At 45.2% G+C, this 24,275-nt stretch overlaps 4 protein-coding genes across 4 annotated transcripts; all 4 read left to right on the top strand.

The window, feature by feature from the left end:
• Positions 1–2,196: 2,196 nt before the first annotated feature.
• Positions 2,197–3,171, top strand: LOC111082134 (S-phase kinase-associated protein 1-like). The gene is made up of 2 exons (XM_022378317.2): positions 2,197–2,316; positions 2,513–3,171. The coding sequence occupies exon 2, from the start codon at positions 2,529–2,531 to the stop codon at positions 3,015–3,017; it is 489 nt and encodes a 162-aa protein (XP_022234009.2). The 5' UTR covers positions 2,197–2,316; positions 2,513–2,528; the 3' UTR covers positions 3,018–3,171.
• Positions 3,172–18,559: 15,388 nt separating this feature from the next.
• Positions 18,560–18,967, top strand: LOC121405429 (ubiquitin-conjugating enzyme E2-16 kDa-like). The gene has a single exon (XM_041596096.1). It carries the CDS (start codon positions 18,560–18,562, stop codon positions 18,965–18,967), a length of 408 nt encoding a protein of 135 aa, XP_041452030.1.
• Positions 18,968–21,189: 2,222 nt separating this feature from the next.
• LOC121405428 (ubiquitin-conjugating enzyme E2-16 kDa-like) lies at positions 21,190–21,633 on the top strand. Its single transcript, XM_041596095.1, has one exon. It carries the CDS (start codon positions 21,190–21,192, stop codon positions 21,631–21,633), a length of 444 nt encoding a protein of 147 aa, XP_041452029.1.
• A 1,575-nt stretch (positions 21,634–23,208) lies between these two features.
• LOC121405427 lies at positions 23,209–24,026 on the top strand. Its single transcript, XM_041596094.1, has 2 exons — positions 23,209–23,844; positions 23,916–24,026. Exons 1-2 carry the CDS (start codon positions 23,209–23,211, stop codon positions 24,024–24,026), a joined length of 747 nt encoding a protein of 248 aa, XP_041452028.1.
• The last annotated feature ends 249 nt before the right edge of the window (positions 24,027–24,275 follow it).

Here is a 24,275-nt window from a genome sequence, read left to right as displayed (position 1 = left end):
CTGGTAACTAGGTCGGAAATAGTGGTTACGCCCTAGGACATGCATGTGTTAAATTCTCCGCTGAAATACATTGTCGTGGAAACGAAGCGGAACTAGGGACATGAGAATGGTAGCTAGTTCGGCACCGGTACCGAACTAGTTGCCTGGTACTAGAGGGACATGACACACACACAAACATTTACGTAACTTGGAAACGATACTCAAAACAAACTCAAAACGGTTTCGGAAAATAAGAATTCATAAATATTGTCGTGTCTGTGTACACACATACATTTGCAATTCTCGGCTTGCTTTCGCATCTCGTCATGAATCTCAGGGCCACGACCCGAACGTCTCAGCACCACAGCCGAATGGTCCCAGCACCCTAGCCGAAGACCTGGGGTGCTGAGACAGAAACCTCAACAGCGCCCCTTTCGTTGTATGAACTGACACATCTATATACTGTATTGTTAGTGGCAGTACTCAGGCCTTAAAGGCCTGTCTCCAGCACCGCGGAAAATTGCGGCAAGGAATTTGCTAGTTACTCCGTGAGGGTGTGGAACTTAGCTAAAACAGGGTTGATGAATCAGCTGTGTTTTGTAAACAGAGGCAACTGTAAAATTCTGCTAAAATTAAAAAAGAAAAAAAATGCACTCTAATGATGAAGTGAATTTTCATCTCTCTTTTTGGTTTTGCGGACAGTTTTTGCCAACATCTTGCACCATTCACTTCAGGAAGAATTGTAAAGTATATATTTCTGAGCTGGGTATCAGCTGTTCTCTCAGTCCACACACGGTCCCGATGGGCAACTATCGATATAAATCTGTGGATTCCGCTCGTGTTTCTGGATACACACTCCAGGAATACGTAATCGAAACATTCCTGTCACAGTTGTTTTTATATGGAGTTTGACAGGAATTTTTCGATTCCGCAGTGCTGGATACTATGCTTAAACAAAAAAAAGGTCGGTATATACTGGAAAAGTATCCGAGTATTTGCCTGTTTTTTTTGGTATGAGCAACCTCGAAAATTATATCAGTTTGATATATTTTGTCAGCAAACACGAAGCAAACATTGCAATATGAGAACAAAAAATCTAACGAAATATTTCAATAATGAAGACAAATAGAATCTAATTAATGCAGTATTATATGAATGACAATTATATGGATATTATAATTTAATAATTAATTTAATTTATTATTATAATTTATTATCAATATCTTGGAAAAAAAAAACAAAAATACTGACTCATTTCTTAAAACTATTAATTTTTGTTTGATATCTATTCGTCATTTAGCCATTGGTTTTTGATATGCGCAAAACATTGTCCATTTTAAAGCCTAGTACTCAGATCCAAAGACTGTTTGCTAGCAAACAAATGTTTTTTTGTTGTTGTTGATCTAAGTACTGCCTCCGTACAGAGCCTAGAAAACAAATTTTGCCCGAAAAAATTTCTTATCGGTTTCATACGAATATCAACCCTGATTCTGTTCGCAAGGTGTTGTTTCGGATCTGTCTACTAGGCTTTATGCACTAACCAAACAGTATATATTTAGAAGTGCCAGTTCATACACCGAACGTGTCGCAGCTGAGTTTTCAGCGTACGTTCCCAGGTCTTCGGCTCTGGGGCCGATCGTTCAAATCACTTGTTATATGGTATCTAAGCAACATAAATTTATTGACAAAGTTGATAGTACGGCAGCAACGAAGTCAAATGCCGACGGCATTTACACAATATTTATATACCTAAGTAAAAATCAATGAATATGATAAAAAAAAAGTGGTAAAAAATCAAAATACACGTATGCATACATATATATATAGAAGGACATACGTTTGTACATGATTTTATCGCAATAAAAAGTTATCTGAAAAACTACACAAGCACAGTATGTGAGAATACATGGCACACACACATTTACGTAAACTGAAATCTCAAGCAAAGTCGGTTTCGGCAGCTAAAAATTATTCTATGCATACAATTATATATTTTGGAGTGTTACACGTACACACATACATGTTTGCTGCCAGTCGGCTCCTGTCACGTCATGAGCCGACCGCGAGCGTTACCAGAGCCAAAAACCTGGGAACGTACGCTGAAAACTCAGCTGCGACACGTTCGGTGTATGAACTGGTTAGTGCTTTATGTCAGTGAATGCAGTGAAACATCGATGATAAAAAAAACATCGATGATGTCGATGTTTTTGCAGCCCTACAAGTCCTAATCTTTTATCTACCACGGTTTTCGCTTCACAATTCGTAAAAACATTTAAATTTCTGGCTGAAAAAATAGTTTAACAACTTAGCTGTATTCAACTAAAACAATACGTAAAGGTGAGTGTTCTACCAATAACAAGAGATGAAAAGACGAAATGTATGCATTTCAAAACGATTGTGCAGGGCGACAAAAAATACGCACACACAGGCGCAATCATATATGCATTTCAATGACGCGTGCCTGCATATGTGTGGATGTTTGTGGCTTGTTTTTCCTACATATCTATATATCGCACTTTTTCCCCATTTCCAGGAAAACAATATCCAAAATGCCCAGCATTAAACTGCAGTCCTCGGACGAGGAAATATTTGATACCGATATCCAGATCGCAAAGTGCTCAGGAACTATCAAGACAATGCTTGAGGATTGCGGAATGGAGGATGACGAGAATGCCAGTGTCCCTCTGCCGAATGTGAATTCCACCATTTTGCGTAAGGTATTGACCTGGGCCCACTACCATAAGGACGATCCCCAGCCCACTGAAGATGACGAGAGCAAGGAGAAGCGCACCGACGACATCATCTCGTGGGACGCCGATTTCCTTAAGGTAGACCAGGGCACACTCTTCGAGCTAATCCTGGCCGCCAATTATCTGGATATCAAGGGTTTGCTCGAACTGACTTGCAAGACCGTGGCAAATATGATTAAGGGCAAGACCCCAGAGGAGATACGTAAGACTTTCAACATTAAAAAGGACTTCACTCCCGCCGAGGAGGAGCAGGTGCGCAAGGAGAACGAGTGGTGCGAGGAGAAGTGAGATGAGCTAACAAGGAAGCGGTGGGCCATCAGGCCGTCCTCAGCTGCCGGCTGATAACACAATAATTTAATAATTTTAATTAATTCGATGTAGTTTGTCATTCACAAAATACAAAAATATGCGTAATTTGTGAAGCATATGCGTAAGAAACACAGCTTCACACTTGGCAGCACTTGTCTTGCCAAGGCCCTGGATCAACGGTCTGCGTTTGCCGACATGCTGCGTGTTCCTTTTATCATCGAAGAGTTTAGGGATAAATTTTTACTTTGGTGGAAATGCTTCCGACCCCATAAAGTATATGATCAGCATCAACAGCAGAGTCGATATAGCCGTGTCTGTATGTCTCGATGAGCGCCTAGTTCTCAGAGACTATAAGAGCTAGAGCAACCAAATTTAGTATCCATACTGCTGTGATATCACACTGCAACAAGTGTATTTCAAAATTTAGCCCCGTCCCCTTCCACACCCACAAAGCAGTAAACTCTCTCATCCAAAATTGCAAACATACGATGAAACCGAAAACACAGTAACGTAGTGAATGACCAGATTGCCGAATCTGAATCAGATTGGACTATTAGGTTCGGTTAGGTTAATAAACTATAATAAACAAATCGAATTGCCTTGTGGGTAGCCTCTTGCCATGGCTCACAACGTTCTCACTCGATCTTTCTTGAAATTCAACGAACCTTGACCATTAACACATAATTTTTTCGGAATCTATGTAATATACCCGTATTAAAAAAAATGTATTTAATGTTTCCAAAAAGTACATTTTTTTATTTTTATACCTGTGAAGATATGTGTACATAAAAATGTATATTCAAAATTGAGAGCATGTTGTAGCCCACAGAAATACGCATCTCCGAGTCAAAAAAGTATACAATTGTGTTCAATGAAATAGTAGTGCCGCACCTCACTACTTTCAAAACTCTTTTTGAGATAGTTCTAGTCTTTCAAATTGAACAAGTGATACCTTTACGGAAAGCCTGGAATGTAGGCATTGGATAACCGAAGAAACACCGTTACATTTGCATTCCATCTTCTTGTTTTTCATGACTTTAGATAACTACCCATGATATCTTCTGTTTCAATGAAATAGTAGTGCTAGATTAAATTAATTTTTAAAAATGAAAAAACAAAGCAAATTAATTTAAATAAGCCACCATCCGCAAGCTCAATTCAAAAATCGAATAATTTGATGAAAGAAAGTTTTGGACATAGCGGTACTTTTGATTTTGAAGCGTTAAAGAAATCATTGCTCGGTCCAGAAGAGGATACTCAAGAGTTAGACTAAAAACTTAAGGCAGAAGGTATATTGGAATTGAAAACTAAGTTGTATGCACTAGAGGTGGAAAAACATCGATGCTACTATCGATGCATCGATGTTTTTAAAATTTTTATAAGCATCGATGTTTTTTGGCGAAACATCGATGTTTTGCTTTTATGTTTTTGTCGTCTATGAAAGAAAAACCTAAAGAGAGAAGAAGATCAAGCTCAAATGGTTACATTTTTACATGCCATTTAAAGCTGAAGCCCAAAAATATTTGTGCGTCCCGGCAACATCCTACGGGGTAACGACATATCTCCGGGCGACATATGTATATCCTGCCATTACTTTTTCTAGCAGGAGATATGTCGCTAAATTCTGGGCGGAGATATAACGCCAATCTCCGCGAGGAGATATGTGTGTCGTTTCAAAATCTCCGTGCGGAGATATGTCGTTAGGGTCTGCCAGGAGATATGTCACCCTGAGGTATGTCGCTATGCCCATCCTACGAGTCAGAGAGGATGTTCAGCAAGGGTGGGCAAATTATTTCCGATCGTCGTAGCCGCCTTAAGCCGGAAGTGGTGTACCAATTATTATTTCTCAACAAGAATCAAGACTTATTTTAAGATATAATCTGGTAAATGTACTTATTTATATATATATATTTTTGTGAATGGATTTCGGAACTCTTGATCTCAAATGAAATAAAACTGTTATTATGTATAATTTTAATTATTTTCTTTGCAGTTTACTATGTATTTTTGATATTTTTTTTATGTTGCAAAACATCGATGAAACATCGATGTTTTTCACTAAAACATCGAAAACATCGATGTCTCCAAACATCGATGTTTTTCCACCTCTAGTATGCACTCTCACTATTGTATTTAACCACTAACCATACAGTATATAGATGTGCCAGTTCATACAACGAAAGGGGCGCAGCTGAGCTTGCAGCGAACGTTCCCAGATCTTCGGCTTTGGGAATGGCCGCGTTCGGCTCATGACGTCACACGAGCCGACTGGCAGCAAGCATGCATGTGTTGTGTACGTGTACACTCCAAAATATATGATTGTATGCATAGAATAATTTTTAGCTGCCGAAACCGACTTTGTTCGAGATTTCAGTTTACGTAAACGTGTGTGTGCCATGTATTCACACATACTGTGCTTGTGTGTGGGCTCTACCAAAGACAATATAAGTATAAGATGCGGAACGCTCATACATTTCAATTGCCATATGCAAGACAATTTTTCGGCCAGCGACGAAATTCGCGCCATCTCGCTCGCACAAATTTGAGAGCGTACGAATCTAAAAATAGAATCCGCTTGCATGTGTAAGTACACACAGAACAGCAAGTGCGTATGTGTGCGTACTTGTTCTAAGCGGACGATTTTCGAGACGGAAACCTTTTTATGAGTTGAGAAACGAAATTATATACCGGCGTTGAATACGTCGCATCCTGAATACCCTAATGGCAATTATTCCAATGTGATTCATGGAATTTCATGTATTAAATATATTATGTATATATATATGTATATCCGATCATCATTATCGAATATACCATCTTAAAATAAATTATCGTTGAAGGGATATACATATACAATATAACAGTTTTTTAATATTGGGGTGGTAAGCGTCTTGCAAAATTAACTTACACTTATAAAGTGAAGGGTATATTTCGACAGCGCTGTAAAAAACGTATGCATGTGCACACATACAGTCGTCGCGACGACTCGGCTCGGCTGTCGCATCGGCAAAGAACCAACTTCGTGTGCCTTCGTATGCTGTATGCATACAAGAGAGCGGCTGGCTCTAGAGCGCTCTCTCTCTCTAAAAAATTTCAAGAGAGCCTGGAGCCAGCTCTAGAGCCAGCCCCGAAAATTCGTGTGCAGAAATTTCGTATGGCGTTACGCATCTTATACTTATATTGTCTTTGGCTCTACAATTGTTTGCCGCTTGAATTGGTTTTTCATTTTGTTTTGAGGGCTGATGTGATGTAGCGACCTATTCAGGGCCGGATCAACCCTCAACCGAGCCCTGGGCAACCATCAATCTGGGGCCCTCCTTTATTTTGTATTTTTCTCAGTGGCTATTATATTTTTTATTCATTATTTGGAATTCTGTTTTTTCAACAAAATTTTTCTGTTATCCCTAGTGGGCCCTAGGCAACTGCTAATCCGGCCCTGGACCTATTCCCGTCGTAAGACTTAATATTTTCTTGGTGTGTTCTGTAGTTCGACTCGACGCGGGTTGAGGCATTGACGAAGCGGCTCATAAAATATTTTTTCGTTTTGTTTTGAAAAGCTGATGTTGCGACGGGCGCGCGTTTCTCTTTTAGGCTAGCCTTTGCCTCAGCTTTCGGCTTCGTCAACAGAAAGCGACGGAATACGACAAGAAAATATTAAGTCTTACGACGGGAATAGGTCCAGGGCCGGATTAGCAGTTGCCTAGGGCCCACTAGGGATAACAGAAAAATTTTGTTGAAAAACAGAATTCCAAATAATGAATAAAAAATATAATAGCCACTGAGAAATACAAATAGGAGGGCCCCAGATTGATGGTTGCCCAGGGGATTCGGCCCTGAATAGGTCGCTACATCACATCAGCCTTCAACAAAATGAAAACCAATTCAAGCGGCCAACATTGTAGAGCCCACACACAAGCACAGTATGTGTGAATACATGGCACACACACGTTTACGTAAACTGAAATCTCGAACAAAGTCGGTTTCGGCAGCTAAAAATTATTCTATGCATACAATCATATATTTTGGAGTGTACACGTACACAACACATGCATGCTTGCTGCCAGTCGGCTCGTGTGACGTCATGAGCCCAACGCGGCCATTCCCAAAGCCAAAGATCTGGGAACGTACGCTGCAAACTCAGCTGCGCCCCTTTCGTTGTATGAACTGGCACATCTACATACATTGCCAGAATAACTATGCGTACAAACCTTTTTTACAACTTTGTCGTAAAAAAAACATGTGTCAAAGCAAATATAGAATTTTAAATTTTTTATGAATAACAGTGTGTTTATTAGGCTTTATTTTGATTATACTCCCTAGCTTCTAGCTTATCAACTTTTCTTAATATAAAACAAAATGTACAATATAGTCAGAATTTCGGTCAGAAAAAGTATGCGTACAAACAAAAAAAACCAATGAATATTCCTTTTTTTTCACAAAATAATAAGAATTTTAGTATGAAGTTGGATACCCTTTACGTTTTATTACTTCCGCCAATCGATTTGGCATTGATTCGACCAATTTATTGGTATCCTCGACCGTTATTTGGCTCCATTCTTCAATAATGACTCTTTTGAGCATATCCTTCGACGTTATAGTGTGCCGTCGGATCCTGCGCTCCAGGAGGTCCCACAGATGCTCAATGGGATTAAGATCTGGGGATTGCGGCGGCGATTTCAGTTGGTTCTTTACGTTATATAGCAACCAAAGCTTTGTATTGTGGGCTGTATGCTTCGGGTCGTTGTCTTGTTGAAACCAAAAATCGTTATCCAGTCCCAATTTTGTGGCGCTTTGGTGCAAATTTTGTTTTAATATATTCATATACATCTTGTGATCCATTGTTGACTCAATGAAGACAAGACTTCCAACTCCACTAGCCGCCATACATCCCCAAACCATAACGCCACCACCACCATGTTTTACGGTTGGGGCAAGGTTTTGAATATCCAGGGCTGTACCTTTTTTTCGCCACACAAGCTTACGGCCTTTAATCCCAAATATGCAAAACTTGCTTTCGTCGCTAAAAAGAACTTTTTTCCAGAACTCAGTGGGCATATTTTGGAATTTTCTGGCAAACTCCATGCGTTTGATTTTATTAACTGCTGATATGAGTGGTTTTTTTCGGGCAGTACGGCTATTCAAGCCTTCCTTCTTTAGAATTTTGCAAATGGTATCATTATGAAGGTTCTTGTTGAACTTGTCCTTAATATCCTTGGCGATTTGAGAGGCTGTTGTGCTTGGTTTTATTTTAACGGATTTTAAAATGCTCCTCTTCTCACGCTCAGTAAGCTTCGGTGGCCTACCAGATCGGGGCTTAGACTCACAGGAACCGGTTGAATTAAAGTTTTCAAGGACTCTTTGAACAGAGGAGTGTGCTCTACCAATTATGCCTCCAATTTCGCGAAGAGTTTTCCCTTCATTGCGAAGTTTTATTATGAGTTGCCTCATATCAGGATCAATTTCTTTGGTTTTTTTCCCCATAATTAATTTAACCTGTGGCCACACTATTTATGTACAAAAAATGATCAGAAGAAAGTAAACGAACTTTGTTTTACCGTTATCAATTTCAGGGCAGTCATTCAAAAGCACAATATTCGTGTTTTTGGCGTGTCCATTCATTTGTACGCATACTTTTTCTGACCGAAATTCTGACTATATTGTACATTTTGTTTTATATTAAGAAAAGTTGATAAGCTAGAAGCTAGGGAGTATAATCAAAATAAAGCCTAATAAACACACAGTTATTCAAAAAAAATTTAAAATTCTATATTTGCTTTGACACATGTTTTTTTTACGACAAAGTTGTAAAAAAGGTTTGTACGCATAGTTATTCTGGCAAGTGTATATACTGTATGGTTAGTGATTTAACCCAATTAACTAAAAGAAGTAGACTGCAAATCGATTTTGTATGCGAAAAAATTATTTTTTAGAGGATGGTCGGCGATGGTCGAAGGCAAGACCAGGCCTTTAATATCCTCAAAAATTATGAAAAAAATTTTAAATCGCTCTGTCAGTGATGTGACGGTTCTTAGACGGTTGATTACACATTGTTTGAATGCAAGAAGTCCCAGAAAGCTCGCGTTTGGGTCTAAGAGTACATGGGTGCACGACTTCAGTTTGGAAAAACGCATGTGGAATGGCCTGTGTCACAGTGACAAAAATACTTTTGACTGATGATAGTAAAGTTGTATTATATGGTAAGATAGACTCAAAAGAATATGTTTGGCATTCACAGAAATTCAATTACTACTTAAAATCATGAAAAAAATAGCATTGGGCATGGAAGGCTGAGCCTTATGGGGCCCAGCTCATATAAGCTAGTACTTTCTAGCCTGGCGTTTGAGTATATTATGGTTTTGAGCGAAACTGTGTATGTAGGCATACTTTAGAATACATTAAATTCAAATTACAGTTGAAAAATTCATGTTAAAAGGATCTTTTAACAGGATAATGACTTAAAATACCCAGAAAAGCTCGCTAGGAATTGATTTTTATCGGAAAAGATCGACGTTTTTCCATGGCCAACTGTCCAACTGGATATAAATCTCATCGAAATCTTATGCTGGAATACCAAATACATTGTTGCAACTGCAAATCCGTGAACCAGAGCCAAGTTTTAGCAAGTGGTTCATGGATTATTGGCTCAAATCTTATTGAAGCGTTGGCAAGAATTAATGACCCATATCCGGCCGGTGCAAGTTCGCAATGAAAACCAAATTGATAAAAAACTACAAATTAAAGCTCAAGAAACATGAAGAACATGAGATATATGTTTTTATTTGAGTTTCGTTGTTTTTTTTAATTTTCTAAAAAAACACTACTATTTCATTGAACAGCATATTTTATGGGTATTCGGCTTATGTGGGCAAAAAAAAAGAGGGAACGCAAAGGAACGGGGTTTCTTCGGTTTCCAATGCCTACATTCCGGGCTTTCCGTAAAGGTATCACTTTAATTTGAAAGACTAGAACTATCTCAAAAAGAGTTTTGAAAGTAGTGAGGTGCGGCACTACTATTTCATTGAACACAACTGTATATGTAAGTACATATGTACATGGATCAGGTCTGTCTTTTAATCCGTTAGTTTGTCAGTTTTTATGCAAGCCTCTCGATCCACGCATTTTGAATAAATGAATGTATGAATGCAGTTCCAAGCAAGCGACGCGTACATAAAGCGCGAGCGTACAAACACTGAGTAGAGACTTGTTCTCGTGGGTCCCTGAACGGTAAGGCATTACGCCAAGACTATACGCAAAATACCAAGATGTGGCTTTTGTTTTGGAACAACATGATTGCCTAATCTGAATCAGATCGGATCATAAATTTAGCCAGAATGTAGAAATTAATTTTCCGTTGCTTCCCCCGCCTCCTCCTGCTAGAGACACGCTGCTCATTCTCTTTCTTGCTCGCACACTCTGCCGCGTTCAGTGCACGAGCAACCCCTAGCGGAGGAGATGTAGAATCTGAATGGTACATGTAGAATCTACATGTTAGCAAAAAAATCTAATATATAAGTTTTTTTTTTAGTTCTAAAATTCTAAAAAATCATAAGCTTAAAAATGTATATACTGACTGAGTACGGGTATAAGTAGAGTCGCGTCCCCAGAAGCGACTCACACATTCCTTCTCGTTTATATATATATTTTTCCCGAATGGATTTAGGAACTATTGATCTCAAATGAAATAAAACTGTTATTTTTTTTAATTTTAATCATATGCTTTAAAATGATATTTTTTTATCTTGCAAAACATCGATGTTTTTCACTAAAACATCGATGTTTCCAAACGTCGATGTTTTTCCACCTCTCATTGAGAGGTCCGTTACAACTGTTCTAACCAATGCCGTTTGTCACCGTTCTGGTAGGTCCTCAGTTGTCTGAGCTTTAGAAGGCCATTCTGACGAGTCCGATAACAGATACGGTCCATTTATCCACAATTCCAAATCTAAAAGCCCTTTTGGAGAACATCCTCTTGACACTAGATCTGCCGGGTTAAGATCCGTTGGCACGTGTTGCCACTCCATTTCCATTGTCAACTCCTGGATTTGCACAATTCTGTTGGAGACGAAAACGTTAAAATTTGATGAGGCTTCACGTATCCAAGACAACTCAATAGTTGAATCCGACCAAGAGTGGAAATCACAGGGTGAAGAGATGTTTTCTTTTACGCTTACGACGAGCTCAGCCAACAGCAACGCAGTGGACAATTCCAACTTGGGTATGGTTAGCGTCTAAAGGCGCAACCTTGGACTTTGAGCAGAGTAAGAGTCCTTGGCTATTCGATCTTATGTAAACGCAAGCTCCATATGCGGTCATGCTGGCGTCACAGAATGCGTGCAACTGTAGAGGTGAGTTCGGGAGCATGACAAAACGAGCAAATTTACAGTTCTTAATTATGCGTAATTGAGATGTCATGTCTAACCACACTGTCGACAAAGGTTCAGGCAGTGCAGCATCCCATCCTAACTCCTCCTTCCATAAGCTCTGTAAGAATTATTTGGCTTTAGACAGAATAGGTGCTATTAAACTAAGGGGATCATAGAATCTGGCTATAGCGGACAGGACAGAGCGTTTGGTGGGTGGGCCGTCTGGCATAATTTGCGAAAATTGAACAACAGGCTATCTGAAGTAGGATCCCATACAAGCCCCAACGCCTTCGCTATGTCCGTTCCATCATGAAACTTGAGAAGCTTCTTCGTGTCTTAATCCGGCTCCTCACCAAGCACCATAGGCCGGGCCGGACCCCCCCACCCGGGGGCGCAGAGGGGGCGACCAGCGATGCAGATGTCTCCACAAAGTTCAATCTTGAAGAACCTGAAATTAACCAGTGTGTTGAATATTTTTGGCTGAATGGCTGGACCCGCCATCAACAAATCATTGAGGGAACGCCCGGATGTGGTCTTTGCGGATCCATCGAGGACAACACGAAGCTGCTGCTGCTGTCGAGTTTTTGAACGCAATGATGCAGCAAGAAAAACTGCGCCAATTTCTGTGTGTTAGAGGCCAACGACATGTGCCCTAGGTCTAGATATTCCTGAAGGAACGCGCTAGACTGAGCGTTCAGTGACGGATTTCTTAACAACTTTGTCGCAAGACCTTTGAATCGACGAAGAGCGAGACAGAATGAGTCGCCAAGGGCTTGAAAACCAGCAGCAGCCAAGAGCCAAACAGAATTTTGACCATTTTCAAGCCGAACACAGTTGTCCTTGAACAATCGCTCGCAGAGTGTATCCTCACTTGATAACACTGCCTCCGATGACTAACAGTTTTTAAGCTCCCAAAAACGCTTCACAACTTCAGACAGAGAATCCTCTCCTTCCTTTAGTATGTGCGGTCGAGCTGCTGCAGCCAGAGCGCAGTGATTTGTGATGTTGGTGGCCAGACCTCCAGAGACGATCCAAGTTTGGTGTTCTGGAGCGACGGTATCTTTCAGCCAACTGTATGTGTCCAACGCAGATCAAATCGGAAAATAAGCCCGCCCCATCAGCATATCGATTCGCTGAGACCTATAGAATAAAGGGTCAGCCAAACTAATATTCTTAGGCAGATCCCAGCCAGCAGCATTAATGTCGCAATGCTGCTGATAGCACTAGTCCACACTAGAATTAGGCTGTTGCCCAAAATACATTTTTCTAATAGATTTCGGGGTTTAAAATTTTTTTAAAGAATTATGGTTTTTTTTTATGGTGTAGTTTTTTTTTAAGAGATAGTGCTTCTATTTTTCACATAACTTTAGTATCTTATATCTGGTTGCATAGAACTTTGCAGTTCTGAAAAACTGACAAACGCAGCTATTAATCCGACTCAGACCCTTTGTATCTGCAGCTTAACGCCTGGAAGATATTAAGCTTTCAAATTTAAATTTCATCATTTTTTTGCGGTATTTTTCCAAAAATTTTAACTTTAAAAACTCGGGAAAAGTCGAAAAAAAAAACAATTCTTGGCATGCATTTTAAGTTTTAGATGTACGCATTAATTAGGCATCGCTTAAGGTATTGCTCGTTAACATCTATGGATAAACGGTGGAGCTAAAATTCGTTAACCAAACCTCAAAAGTGAAAAAATAGACAAAAAATACTTTTTGGAAGGTTGCGGGCCCAACTGCCAATTGGGAATTGGGATCGCGATCAGGTACCAAATGTACAACCCTTTTTCGTTTGCTTTGTTCCCAATTGGCAGTTGGGCCCGCAACCTTTTTTAGGTTTGGTTAACGAATTTTAGCTCCAAAGTTTCTCCATAGATTTTAATCTAATTTAATTTAAATTTAAGTTTAATTTTAATCTTTTCAAAATAGCAAAGTTATTTACAACCAGACGTAAGATACTAGAGTTATGTGAAAAAAAGGCGCTACCTCTGAAAAAAGCTTTACAAAAGCTTTACCAGAATTAAAAAATTCTTCAAAAAATTCATCTTCTTCTGCCATAAAAAAAGCATAATTCTTTAAAAAATTTTAAAGTCCCATATCTATCAGAAAAAGTCGGTTTGGATCCTTGAGGAAAAAAAAAGTTGGATTTTGTCGAGTAGTGTAGTCAGTGATGACCTTAGGAACGACCGCCGTGAATGAAGACTTTTATCCACCATCCTGAGACTGCATAACAACTTCCACGACCTTATAAGAGCTGAGCGACGATTCTCCGATGCTAGATATCGAAATGGGCGAATGACGATGATTTAGTTGTAGATGGCCAGATGGTTCGGCAGGGCACCAGCGTTCCAGCTCCATTCTTAACCAAAACGATGGCTGTAGCTAGCAACACGTAATTGTTTGGGATACTGGCAATAGGTGGAGGGTGAGGTAAGGAGGTCATGAAATGCATGAAATTAATGCGGATGTTTGATTTTGAGGCACGGTTTTGCGACATATGGAGCTTCATTTGGAGTCTACACGCGAATTTTTCGAGTGCGGACGCGTCGAACAGCTGCTCTGCATAACAAACCCAAAATCGCGATAGAGACCTGCGGAAAATACGGCAAATTAACACAGGCGTTGCTGACACCGCGTGCTCACCTGGGAGGATCAAGGCACCCACTTTCCTGGCTCCGAAAACCGGGCTTCTCGCCGCTCTTCCACGGTCACCCAAAGGGGCAGGGAGGGGCTGGGGCTCACGTCGACTGCGCTCGCGGCCTTTTCACTCAACGCCGAGGGGCTCCCGCCTTTTTTCTTTCTTTTTACTCCATCTTCAATTCCCATTTTCTCGAGTGCTGCTGTCAAATTTTTCACTCCAGAAGCACCTCAGCTGTGCAACTGGGGAGTACCCTAGGCTGGAAAGTTTGCAGACATGGTTCACGCACGTTTTCACCGACTGGAGGCCGCCTAGGCCGGCAGCCGATCTCGCCAGGGGCTCCGAATCTGGCCCAATCTGGCCTCTCAGACTCTGACGACCTGCAGGCGTTCGCTCAGAGAGCGAAAATTGCGAGGTCACCCTCTGGGTCTGCACCCCATTGCGACGCGAACATGGACGCCGACACGCCCAAAAGAGGCAGGCAGCAAGGTAGCCCTGCTAGCACGGAAAGGGCGAAAAAGAAGAAGAAGAAGGTCCCCAAAAGCCTACAGGCCCTGGCGTCCGAAATGGGAGAGATCCTAGACGGGCTGGTCCTCGAGATCATAGAGAGGAGACCGGCAGCGCGGTACATTAACCAGGCGACAAGGGACTCTATAGTAATCCTTAAAGAGTTGCACTCGTCAATGTGCGCGAGGATTCAAGAGGAGCAGCTCAAAGTCCACACACCTGAGACGGCGGACCAACAGACATCCCCGTTCGTAGGCAAGCTAACGGAGGCATCGACACAAACGGTAGAAGCACCGCAGGCAGAGACATGGTCTACTGTCAGCAGCAGGCCCAGAAGCCGGCCTAGCCAAGCGCCGGTAGTACGACCAAACAGACCCAGAGAGACTACATCCCACCCGCCCAAGCGTAATAGGCCAGACGCTATTATAATTGCCACTACAGGAGACCTGTCTTACAGCGACATTCTCAGGATGGTGACCAGGAGGGATGACGGCAAGCTGAAGGAAGTCGGCAACAATGTCGACAGAGTCCGACGGACAGCAAAGGGAGAGCTCTTGCTAGAGCTGAATGGTGCGCTAAAGGAGAACACAGCCCAGCTAACGGAGGATATAAGCCAGGTGCTTGGCACTCAGGCAGGCGTCCGGGCGGTGGTAAGCGAAGCGTTTGTCGAGATCCGCGACATCGACGACCTAGCCACGAAGGAAGAGATCGCCGAGGCAATGTCTGCCCAATTGGAGCATTCGGTGGGTGTAGGAAGCATCAGGGCCCTGCGCCCGGGATACGGAAGTTCGCAGGTGGCTATCGCTGGACTCGCGTACCCATTGGCGAAGCGTCTCACGGAGGTGGGCAAAATAAAGATTGGCTGGACGAGATGCAGGATCGTAGAACGATCAGGCCAGAGGCGCTGCTTTAAATGCCTAGAGTTCGGGCACATTGCAGCCAGGTGTACGAGCAACATCGACCGCAGCAACTGCTGCTACAAGTGTGGAAAGAGTGGCAACAAAGTAGCCGGATGCACGGACGAGCCAAGGTGCAGAAAAGCATCCTGCAGCGACTGACCACATAGCTGGCAGCAAGAGATGCCGGGGTAGACGAGCAGAGACTAAGAAACGGATAGCAAAGTGAGGTTTTTGCAGCTAAACCTCAACCACTGCGAAGCCGCGCAGAATCTACTCTGCCAGCTAGTCAGAGAAACTACAGCGGATGTGGCAGTTCTCTCCGAACCATACCGCAGAACCAGCAACACCAACTACATTCTTGATAGCACGAAAACGGCAGCGATATGGGTATGCGGGCACTCCACCCCCCAAGCTGAGTCTGTTCGCAGGGGAAACGGCTACGTAAGAGCCAAGGTTGGCCAGTTTTGGCTGTACAGCTGCTACCTGGCACCACGCCTATCTATCCAGGAGTTCGGAGCCATTCTCGATGAGATAGCAGACGACGCTAGGGGACGGCCAAACATCATCATGGTCGGCGACTTCAACTCTTGGTCAGAGGAATGGGGATCGAGGTCCACCAATGCTAGAGGTCGCACTCTCATGGAAGCCTTTGCCACTCTAGAGCTACAACTTCTCAACAGCGGATCAGAGCACACGTTCTCCCGAGCTGGGTTGGGATCTATCATCGACCTTACCTTCTGCAGCACCGCTCTCTTTGGGAGAACAGCGTGGGGACTCAGCAGCGCATACACGGCTAGTGACCACAACGCCATCATCTGCAGCATCGAGGCCCACCCACAAGGGACAGCTCTCCAACCAAGGACGACCTTCAATGCCAGAACCCTCAGGCCGGATATCTTCTTGTCGGAGCTGAGCATTCCCGAGGCCCCGGGAACCGCAGAGGACTGCGCAACGAACCTCATCGGCGCATTGACAACGGCATGCAGGGCAAGCACAAGGCAGCAAAGAAGCCACTCTCGCCACCGCGAGCCGGTCTTTTGGTGGAGCATGGAGATTTCCGAGGCTCGCACCGAATGCATTCGTGCTAGAAGACGCCAAACTCGCGCGAGGGGATCCCAAGCCTTCCCATTGATGTCCCAGGAGTACGCAGCGAAACGCCGTGCTCTTAAAAGGCTTATCAGAGGAAGCAAGAGGGCCTCGCCTACAAGGTGATAGTCAAGAAGCTTAACGCGGTGAAGCCCCTTACCAAGGCTGACCCCGTTAAAATGAAAACCATCGTCGAAAGCCTCTTCCCTACCGTCGACCCAGCTGTCAGCCCGTCGCGAACTCCTTATCGCCACATCGGATGGAGCGACATAACGGCGAGCGAAATCCTGGAAATCGCTGGAGCAACCCCAACCGGCAAGGCGCCAGGCCCGGATGGCATCCCTGACACCGCAGTCAACCTGGCAATGACCGCGCACCCGTCGGATTTCGCGCAGGCTTTCAACATGTGCCTCCGTGAAGGAGTCTTCCCAACGCCTTGGAAGCTCCAGAAGCTAGTCCTGCTGCCGAAGCCTCAAAAGGAGGACCCCTCGTCGTACAGGCCCATCTGCCTAATCGACAACGTGGGCAAAGCACTGGAGCGCTGCATTTGCAGGAAGCTCCAAAAATTCGCAGGCAGGGACCTGTCCCCCATGCAGTTCGGTTTAGGAAGGCAAGATCGACAACTGACGCGATCCGCATAGTGACGGACATCGCGGCAAAAGCCATAAAGGGCACCAGGTGGCTTGGAGGGCGGAAGCAGTACTGCCTCGTTGTCACATTGGATGTCAAAAAAGCATTCAATTCGGCGAGGTGGGACGTCATCCTCAGGTCCCTCAGGCGGCTGGGAATCCCAGACTACCTGGTGGCCATTATCGAGGACTACTTTCGAAGCCGGAGGCTGCTGTACGACACAGACTGCGGCACCGTGGAGTACCAGGTCACATGCGGCGTTCCCCAAGGCTCTGTCCTCGGCCCGACCCTCTGGAACGTAATGTACGATGCTATCTTCAAGCTACAGCTCCCTGCCGATACTCGGACAATAGGCTTTGCAGACGACGTCGCGTTGGTAGTGGTTGCCAAGCACCTCGGAGAAGTGGAGGCCAGGTGCAACCAAGCGGTGGCCGTGATCCAAGAGTGGCTGACATCAGTAGGCCTAAGGCTGGCTGATCACAAGACGGAAGCGGTGTTGATTTCCAGCCGCAAGAAAGTGGAGGTTGCGACGGTGCGAGTCGGCTCCGTCGAGATCACATCCTCGCGAGCAATCCGCTACCTTGGGGTACTGCTGGACACTCGCCTCTCCTTCCGCGAGCACCTCGAAGCAGCCAGCAAGAAGGCAGCAGTCCTAGGCAGGGCCCTGTCACGCATGATGCTGAACACGAGGGGACCCAAACAAGGCCGCAGACTCCTGCTTCAGTCAGTCCGAAAGGCGGTCATGATGTACGCAGCCCCAATCTGGGCTGAGGCGGCGAGGATCAAGTCCTACAGGAAGGGGCTAGATGCGACGCACCGGGGAGCCCTGCGAGTTTGCTGCGGCTTTCGAACCATCTCGGAAGATGCGGCCCTAGTCATCGCCGGAATGCTCCCAATGGTTGACCTAGCCGAGGAAGCTAGGGAAATCTCGTTGGAATTGTTTTACGACCTAGACGCGCCTTCGAACCCACTCGACTTTGCCAGTCAGTTCCGGAAAAGAATGCAGGTGGTGAAGCCAACTCCAACTTCGCATCACAGCACACATAAACTCTTCCTGCTAAAAACATTCAAAATTGCTCACATGTCTTCGTCCGAACTGACGCGGTGAAACAACCCTTGGAGCCGCCGTACACGGGACCATACCCGATTATATCCAAGTCATCAGACCGGGCTTTCCTGATTCGGATTAATGGAAAGGAGACAGCCATTTCAATCGACCGGCTTAAGCCAGCATTTATAGCAAACGACGAGACCAGCCCTACGGAAGATCAGCAGTCGAATGTGCCGCGGACATATGCAAAAAAAAATCAAACCTTAAGATTTGGCACTTTTCTAGGGGAGTACTGTGGCAACCCGGATCGCGGCCCTCTGGCAGGGCCAGCAACAACCACGAGACGAGATGGCAGCTCCAGCAACGGACTCTCGAGAAGTTAGCAGCTTCAGCAACTACGACGACACGCGACCAGACATTGCAAAGTACACTCGTCGCATCATTCGCGAGTTCATCGCTATTACGCGCAATCCGCTGGTAGGCTGCCATGCGGATATCGTTAGGGGCGATATCCGGCACTGGGTGGCCACCATTCTCGGACCGTCTGACACTCCCTACGCGGGTGGTCAGTTCCACTTGGATATACGCTTTTCAGAGGAATACCCTTTTCTACCACCACGTGTGATCTTCACCACGAAGATTTATCATTGCAACGTGGACGAATTTGGAACTATAACGCGCATTGAGCATGTTTTTGTGGCCATCCAATTGCGGCTGGAAAATCAACCAAGGCGAAAGCAAATGGAAAAATTCTAAAATTAAATTAAATTTTGTATATTCGGTCTGTGCAAGAAAAAAACTGTGATAATGCCACCCGAGAGAAAGTTCGTGAAATTGATTTGGGTGCTGTGTCCGAGTTCGAGCTAGCCGAGCTTGAGGCCGATCTTGGGCCCATTCCTGTTCCCAGACCCATCATAGACATTGTCGTGATGCCCTTGGTTGACGGATACAGATATTGCCTGACAATGATCAACCGTTTTCTCGCTGTCGCCAGAGGCTGTGCCATTAAAGGATATGACTGCAGAGACCATTTCTGAGGCACTATGTTCTCGCTGGATTTCACGTTTCGGCTGCCCATTGACTATTACAACCGATCAAGGAGTTCAATTCGAGTCGGCACTCTTCAAATCACTGGCCAATATGCTGGGAAGCGAGCACATTCACACGAGCACATTCCTTCCGCGAGCACCTCGAAGCAGCCAGCAAGAAGGCAGCAGTCCTAGGCAGGGCCCTGTCACGCATGATGCTGAACACGAGGGGACCCAAACAAGGCCGCAGACTCCTGCTTCAGTCAGTCCGAAAGGCGGTCATGATGTACGCAGCCCCAATCTGGGCTGAGGCGGCGAGGATCAAGTCCTACAGGAAGGGGCTAGATGCGACGCACCGGGGAGCCCTGCGAGTTTGCTGCGGCTTTCGAACCATCTCGGAAGATGCGGCCCTAGTCATCGCCGGAATGCTCCCAATGGTGGACCTAGCCGAGGAAGCTAGGGAAATCTCGTTGGAGCTCGACGTTCCCGCTCAACATCGTTCCCCGGCAGATAGGAGACGTATAAAGACGGCAGCGAGGGAAAGAAGCCTAGCTAGGTGGCAGAACCGCTGGGCCACATCACAAAAGGGAAGATGGACTCATACCCTAATTCCGGACATCAGTAGGTGGGTCAACAGGAGGCATGGAGAAGTCAACTTTTGGCTAACCCAACTCCTAAGCGGGCACGGCTGCTTTAGAAGCTACCTCCATAGATTCGGGCACGACTACCACCACGTGTGATCTTCACCACGAAGATTTATCATTGCAACGTGGACGAATTTGGAACTATAACGCGCATTGAGCATGTTTTTGTGGCCATCCAATTGCGGCTGGAAAATCAACCAAGGCGAAAGCAAATGGAAAAATTCTAAAATTAAATTTAATTGTGTATATTCGGTCTGTGCAAGAAAAAAACTGTGATAATGCCACCCCGAGAGAAAGTTCGTGAAATTGATTTGGGTGCTGTGTCCGAGTTCGAGCTTGAGCCCGAGCTTGAGGCCGATCTTGGGCCCATTCCTGTTCCCAGACCCATCATAGACATTGTCGTGATGCCCTTGGTTGACGGATACAGATATTGCCTGACAATGATCGACCGTTTTTCTCGCTGGCCAGAGGCTGTGCCATTAAAGGATATGACTGCAGAGCCCATTTCTGAGGCACTATGTTCGCGCTGGATTTCACGTTTCGGCTGCCCCTTGACTATTACAACCGATCAAGGAGTTCAATTCGAGTCGGCACTCTTCAAATCACTGGCCAATATGCTGGGAAGCGAGCACATTCACACGACGCCATACCACCCCCAGTCAAATGGCATGATCGAGCGTTGGCACAGGTCTATGAAAGCCTCTTTGATGTGCCAACCGGATACACCATGGACCAAGCTGCTTCCGACCGTCATGCTGGGCCTCCGCACATGCTTCAAGGAGGACATTAAGGCATCAGCAGCAGAAATGTTATATGGTTGTACTCTACGCCTTCCAAACGAATTCTTTTACGACCTAGACGCGCCTTCGAACCCACTCGACTTTGCCAGTCAGTTCCGGAAAAGAATGCAGGTGGTGAAGCCAACTCCAACTTCGCATCACAGCACACATAAACTCTTCCTGCTTAAAAACATTCAAAATTGCTCACATGTCTTCGTCCGAACTGATGCGGTGAAACAACCCTTGGAGCCGCCGTACACGGGACCATACCCGATTATATCCAAGTCATCAGACCGGGCTTTCCTGATTCGGATTAATGGAAAGGAGACAGCCATTTCAATCGACCGGCTTAAGCCAGCATTTATAGCAAACGACGAGACCAGCCCTACGGAAGATCAGCAGTCGAATGTGCCGCGGACATATGCAAAAAAAAATCAAACCTAAAGATTTGGCACTTTTCTAGGGGGAGTACTGTGGCAACCCGGATCGCGGCCCTCTGGCAGGGCCAGCAACAACCTCGAGACGAGATGGCAGCTCCAGCAACGGACTCTCGAGAAGTTAGCAGCTTCAGCAACTACGACGACACGCGACCAGACATTGCAAAGTACACTCGTCGCATCATTCGCGAGTTCATCGCTATTACGCGCAATCCGCTGGTAGGCTGCCATGCGGATATCGTTAGGGGCGATATCCGGCACTGGGTGGCCACCATTCTCGGACCGTCTGACACTCCCTACGCGGGTGGTCAGTTCCACTTGGATATACGCTTTTCAGAGGAATACCCTTTTCTACCACCACGTGTGATCTTCACCACGAAGATTTATCATTGCAACGTGGACGAATTTGGAACTATAACTCTGGAAATCCTGGGTGAACATTGGTCACCGGTCACGCGCATTGAGCATGTTTTTGTGGCCATCCAATTGCGGCTGGAAAATCAACCAAGGCGAAAGCAAATGGAAAAATTCTAAAATTAAATTAAATTGTGTATATTCGGTTTGTGCAAGAAAAAAACTGTGATAATGCCACCCCGAGAGAAAGTTCGTGAAATTGATTTGGGTGCTGTGTCCGAGTTCGAGCTTGAGCCCGAGCTTGAGGCCGATCTTGGGCCCATTCCTGTTCCCAGACCCATCATAGACATTGTCGTGATGCCCTTGGTTGACGGATACAGATATTGCCTGACAATGATCGACCGTTTTTCTCGCTGGCCAGAGGCTGTGCCATAAAAGGATATGACTGCAGAGCCCATTTCTGAGGCACTATGTTCGCGCTGGATTTCACGTTTCGGCTGCCCCTTGACTATTACAACCGATCAAGGAGTTCAATTCGAGTCGGCACTCTTCAAATCACTGGCCAATATGCTGGGAAGCGAGCACATTCACACGACGCCATACCACCCCCAGTCAAATGGCATGATCGAGCGTTGGCACAGGTCTATGAAAGCCTCTTTGATGTGCCAACCGGATACACCATGGACCAAGCTGCTTCCGACCGTCATGCTGGGCCTCCGCACATGCTTCAAGGAGGACATTAAGGCATCAGCAGCAGAAATGTTATATGGTTGTACTCTACGCCTTCCAAACGAATTCTTTTACGACCTAGATGCGCCTTTGAACCCACTCGACTTTGCCAGTCAGTTCCGGAAAAGAATGCAGGTGGTGAAGCCAACTCCAACTTCGCATCACAGCACACATAAACTCTTCCTGCTTAAAAACATTCAAAATTGCTCACATGTCTTCGTCCGAACTGATGCGGTGAAACAACCCTTTGAGCCGCCGTACACGGGACCATACCCGATTATATCCAAGTCATCAGACCGGGTTTTCCTGATTCGGATTAATGGAAAGGAGACAGCCATTTCAATCGACCGGCTTAAGCCAGCATTTATAGCAAACGACGAGACCAGCCCTACGGAAGATCAGCAGTCGAATGTGCCGCGGACATATGCAAAAAAAAATCAAACCTTAAGATTTGGCACTTTTCTAGGGGGAGTACTGTGGCAACCCGGATCGCGGCCCTCTGGCAGGGCCAGCAACAACCCACGAGACGAGATGGCAGCTCCAGCAACGGACTCTCGAGAAGTTAGCAGCTTCAGCAACTACGACGACACGCGACCAGACATTGCAAAGTACACTCGTCGCATCATTCGCGAGTTCATCGCTATTACGCGCAATCCGCTGGTAGGCTGCCATGCGGATATCGTTAGGGGCGATATCCGGCACTGGGTGGCCACCATTCTCGGACCGTCTGACACTCCCTACGCGGGTGGTCAGTTCCACTTGGATATACGCTTTTCAGAGGAATACCCTTTTCTACCACCACGTGTGATCTTCACCACGAAGATTTATCATTGCAACGTGGACGAATTTGGAACTATAACTCTGGAAATCCTGGGTGAACATTGGTCACCGGTCACGCGCATTGAGCATGTTTTTGTGGCCATCCAATTGCGGCTGGAAAATCAACCAAGGCGAAAGCAAATGGAAAAATTCTAAAATTAAATTTAATTGTGTATATTCGGTCTGTGCAAGAAAAAAACTGTGATAATGCCACCCCGAGAGAAAGTTCGTGAAATTGATTTGGGTGCTGTGTCCGAGTTCGAGCTAGAGCCCGAGCTTGAGGCCGATCTTGAGCCCATTCCTGTTCCCAGACCCATCATAGACATTGTCGTGATGCCCTTGGTTGACGGATACAGATATTGCCTGACAATGATCGACCGTTTTTCTCGCTGGCCAGAGGCTGTGCCATTAAAGGATATGACTGCAGAGACCATTTCTGAGGCACTATGTTCTCGCTGGATTTCACGTTTCGGCTGCCCATTGACTATTACAACTGATCAAGGAGTTCAATTCGAGTCGGCACTCTTCAAATCACTGGCCAATATGCTGGGAAGCGAGCACATTCACACGACGCCATACCAACCCCAGTCAAATGGCATGATCGAGCGTTGGCACAGGTCTATGAAAGCCTCTTTGATGTGCCAACCGGATACACCATGGACCAAGCTGCTTCCGACCGTCATGCTGGGCCTCCGCACATGCTTCAAGGAGGACATTAAGGCATCAGCAGCAGAAATGTTATATGGTTGTACTCTACGCCTTCCAAACGAATTCTTTTACGACCTAGACGCGCCTTCGAACCCACTCGACTTTGCCAGTCAGTTCCGCAAAAGAATGCAGGTGGTGAAGCCAACTCCAACTTCGCATCACAGCACACATAAACTCTTCCTGCTTAAAAACATTCAAAATTGCAGGGCCAGCAACAACCTCGAGACGAGATGGCAGCTCCAGCAACGGACTCTCGAGAAGTTAGCAGCTTCAGCAACTACGACGACACGCGACCAGACATTGTTATCAAATATTAAGAAATAAAGAGTTATACTAAACGACAGATAGAGCGTACATTGGCCAAGCCGCCAAATCACTTTCTCGTCAGAGTGCATTTTTTTTCCGTTTTTTACAGCGGATTCATCAACCATGTTTTAGTTATTTTTCACACCCTCACGGAATATCTAGCAAATCGTTGTCTCTCCATCTCTATCAACCAGCCCGTGGTCTTCGCCCGTCGTGCTGAATAAAAAGCTTTGGAAAGTTAGGTTGTGTATCGACTGTAG

Source organism: Drosophila obscura, unplaced genomic scaffold (genome assembly GCF_018151105.1).
Source record: "Drosophila obscura isolate BZ-5 IFL unplaced genomic scaffold, ASM1815110v1 contig_96, whole genome shotgun sequence".
In the NCBI taxonomy this organism is placed as follows: domain Eukaryota; kingdom Metazoa; phylum Arthropoda; class Insecta; order Diptera; family Drosophilidae; genus Drosophila; species Drosophila obscura.
This window is presented reverse-complemented; position numbering and strand designations above follow the sequence as displayed.